General features: G+C 48.0%; 1 protein-coding gene across 2 annotated transcripts in view; it reads right to left on the bottom strand.

Annotated features, from left to right (window-relative positions):
* Positions 1-1,356: 1,356 nt before the first annotated feature.
* Positions 1,357-3,976, bottom strand: part of LOC109286721 (golgin subfamily B member 1-like) — a 14,518-nt gene continuing 11,898 nt past the window's right edge. For both annotated transcript variants that reach the window (XM_019501394.1, XM_019501395.1), the window contains exon 11: positions 1,357-2,232. In XM_019501394.1, the coding sequence (XP_019356939.1) occupies positions 2,084-2,232 (149 nt within the window). In that variant the 3' untranslated portion in view covers positions 1,357-2,083. The remainder of the gene's footprint in view (positions 2,233-3,976) is intronic.

Here is a 3,976-nt window from a genome sequence, read left to right as displayed (position 1 = left end):
TGTGTCCAAGAGATGTGTTGGGGTAGAGAACATCAAATGCTGCTTTGCGTCCAACGTGCGAGGAGCTAGCTTAATGAGTAGCCTTACTTCACATGTAGTGATTTTCTCTCAAGGGGCAAAGGAGCCTGGAAGCCTCCCAAGCCCAGAGAGGTAACAACAGAATAGCAATAGCTGGGAGGAGACGGACCGAAACCCTGGCTTCTGCTGCCCAGCTCCCTCTGCGCTCATGGGCAGATCCAGACCCATGCCCATGGTGCCAATGAAGGAAGAGGTAAATAAGTTGCCCAATGCCTTCCAGCAGCCTAAACAGGTCTCCGTGTTACAGTCTGCTTGGGATTAAAACACTCCTGCTGCAGCACCCACTTGCCAACACTCTTTGAACTATAATGGAACATCTGTTGAGTTAATCTCCTGCAGGGTAATTCCTCCCCCCACATTTTAATCCTCTTCCCTTCTGAAGTGCTTTTACTCTGAAATTAGACACGCTGGTTGGGTTGCCACAGATGATTCTGGCAAGCATGGAAGTGTTCCCGTTAGCACAGGCCTTTCCCAGGAGCTGCAGGAAGGGAGAGGAGCAGTGTCAGCCCTCTTTGGCATGTGCTTAAAGCTCACTGTTGTGTCAGAATCGCAGGCTAAATTACAGGCCTCGTCTGGAACAAGATGAGGCTCGCGGGCTTTGAACACATCCCAGTCAGATTGAGGCTGTTAGTGCGACTGACTCAGTGAGGAGGGTTTTGCTGGGGGCAGCTGCAACCAAACTAAATTAGTGCCACTGCCCCACTGTTGTAACATGGGGGAGTCTTCAACTGATCTGTGCCTCAGTTTACCTGGTAGACGAGGATAAAAGATCTTGACCACCTTTGCAAAGCACGCTGAGCCATAAAATCGAAACACCACACCCATGTACAACCTTGTTTGCGTCTGTCTGGAGGCAGGGGAGTCAGGTGTCCTTCAGGAGATGGCAGGGGAGTTTTAAAGGGAAACAACCTCATACAATTTTCACACAGCCCCACTGAAACATCTGAACCCTGATAGATGATATAGTTTTATTCCCTACCATCTTGTTTAGCTTTAGTTTCTGGAATCCAAGATCACCAAACACAACGCCAGGCTCCAGTCTAGGCACATCCAAGCCTCCCTGCCCAAGGGCAGGCAGGCTCCAGTAGCTCCTATTCACTACCCCTTGGCCAGAGCAGGAATGACCACCCCATCAGGACCCTGGTTCTCCTCCCCTGACCACCAAGTCTCTCCAAGCAAACACCATCCTCTCCTCTCCTGCATTCACTACAGTCATTGTAAAATCAGAGTCACTCACAGAGAAATCAATTAAAACATCCAGATGCAAGGCACAGATTGGAAGAAGAGCAGAATTTTATAAGACACCTTTTCTTCACTGCAGCCATCTTCTCCAAAACCAAAGCAACTTTCCCCTTGCAGAAGACATGGAAACACTGTTCAACAAAGGGGCCTTCTCAGACCATTTCAGATCCCCCTGGGGAAGCCATGGCCCAGCACCTGGCACAGCTCAGCTGCTTTTCCTTCGCTCTCAGCTGACTAAGTAGATTTGTGTCCAGCTGCTAAAGGTCTGTTGTGTTCTCTCTACATGCAGGGCCTGGCTCCACAGACATGCCCCAGTGTTGAAGCTAAAAAAAAGAGTTAGAGCCAGAAGTCCAACCCCACACCAAGAGACCCCACTGCTGTCTTCTAGAGAAAGAGCATTTGAATGCATCACTGGAGGCACTTCACACCCAGTGCTATCGATGTATGCAACCTGCCTTGGTTCCTTCACAGCCCACCATGCTGGTGACTGTGTGCAGGGTCAGCTGAGGAGCCTGCCCATTCATAGAACATAGAAAATGGTAGTTGGCAGGGACCTCACAAGGTCAGATCCAGTCCAATCCCCTGCTTAAAGCAGGATCAGCCCCAAATACATCATCTCAGCCAAGGTTTTGTCTACCCGGGTCTTCAAAACCTCCAAGGATGGAGATGCCACCACCTCTCTAGGTAATTCCAGGAGGCCAATTCCCTTTCCACCTTTAATTATTTTCTTATTCGACAGAAGCAGGCTTTCTTTGGCTACACGTTACAGGTCGCTCAGGTTAAGTTCAGGCAGACTGTCTGACAGGTCACTGCCAAAGTCCTCATCCTCATCCTCATCCAGCATGCTTCCGGCTTCTTCTCGTGGTGTGCTTGCTTTCAGCTCCAGGCTCGGGGTGGAAGTATTTCTGGAACCTACAGGGACATTGCGAAGAAGTTAGCGATGCTCTGAACCTTGTTCCTGAAAAACCAAGCTCAAAGCACTGAAGAGAAAGTGGCTTGGGGGAAGCTGCAGCCCCTAGTCACAGCCTCCCTGGAACTAGAGAGTGTAGGCAGAGCTGATTCTCTGCATGTCTGCAGTCACTGATGAGGTCCAACATCCAGCAGCGCCCAGTCACCTTCTCCCAAGGCAGATAAAATACGAGTAAAAATGCCAACTACAGGGGTTTGACTAAAATTAGGTGCCACTCTAAATTAACCATGGCCCCAAGCTTCTTAGCAAACTGCCAGTGCACTCCCTGGGTGCCCCTATTTTCATACTAATTAGGCTTGTGGTTGCTCCTATGATATAAATATGAACTGCTAATAACATAGAATAATGAACTTCCTGTACCATTTTATAACATTTCGCTTGACACAGAACTTTGCTGATTAAACATTAAATTCAATCCCTGGCGTGTGCCTGGGAATGATACTGAAGAAGGGAACTTAACCCTTTGATGTGGCATGGAGAGAATGGCTTAGGGAATGTCCTAACAGCAGCCTGACATGTTACAACTGTATCTGCAAAGCAGTTAATTACAACTGTCTGCAAAGCAGTTAATTGCAGCAGCTTTGTTAATAAAAACTAAACCAGCAGGATTAGTACTTGGAAAAAACAGCAAGGCAGCTTAATATGCCTTAAACTCCCATTCATGAGAATCTTAAGCACCTTACCAAAGTAGGGCATGAATGTCCTTAAAGAGAATATTAACCACTTTGTTCTTGGGCCTGGGATTTCCCCCAAGGCTAAATATTACTGCAGACACGGGGGACTTTAACATCCCAAGAAACAACTGTGCAGATCCAAAGAGATAAACAGGCTGAAAGAGGAAACTTTTTGAAGCTAGTAATTCTCACCTTCTTCCTAATCTCACTGGCTGAGTGCCAGCACCAACCTCAAAGAGGAATGACAACATTAAAATCTGATGCCTACCCCCACCAGGGGAAGTATCAGATATCACAACTGGCCTCACACCCAACCAAGTGTTACCCCGAAGCCAGACTGGGTGGGGCAGGGGGGATCAAGGGACAGATGAGAACATATATACACACTGCCCCAGTCTTTGGCAAGGCAGCGCTGCTCACAGGGCAGTGTATTTTTAACTATGGCTTGTGTACTTTGATATATTTTTCCTCATCAAAGCAAGCAGCAGAAAGTGCCTTGGTCCAGGGGCCAGCCAAGTGCAGTTTCACAGCATGGGCCACAAGCAGGGTTCATCTTTAAGACACAGTTAGGACAGACCAGACACCTCCATGCAAACAGGCCCCTGGCATCATGGTACACGCAGGGAAATGTCATCTCAGGGCTGCTACTCAACAGCACAGATGCAAGAGGTTGATGGTTGGTTCTGTCTCATGCACGATACTTCTTTTTGACACAACACCTCTGATCAAGCCTAACAGCCCACAGACAACAAAACTCAAGGGCACATCTACCTTACAGAGGTCCTGATGCAATAGGCATGCGGGCAAAGCCATGTTGGCACAGCCTCCTGGTGGAGACAGGGAGTGTGGCCAGCAAAAGGGGGTTTTCTGCTGGTGTAGCTGCATGATCTCAAACTGCTGTGTCCAGACTAGAGCAGCACTTCTCAAAAATGGGTCACAAGAATATAGGAAAGCATGAACAAACTTTTAAAATGGATCAATAAACTTTAAAGGAAAAAAATCTGAGAAATGG

This window comes from Gavialis gangeticus, unplaced genomic scaffold (genome assembly GCF_001723915.1).
Source record: "Gavialis gangeticus isolate Ggan-Ray unplaced genomic scaffold, GavGan_comp1, whole genome shotgun sequence".
Taxonomy (NCBI): Eukaryota; Metazoa; Chordata; order Crocodylia; family Gavialidae; genus Gavialis; species Gavialis gangeticus.
This window is presented reverse-complemented; position numbering and strand designations above follow the sequence as displayed.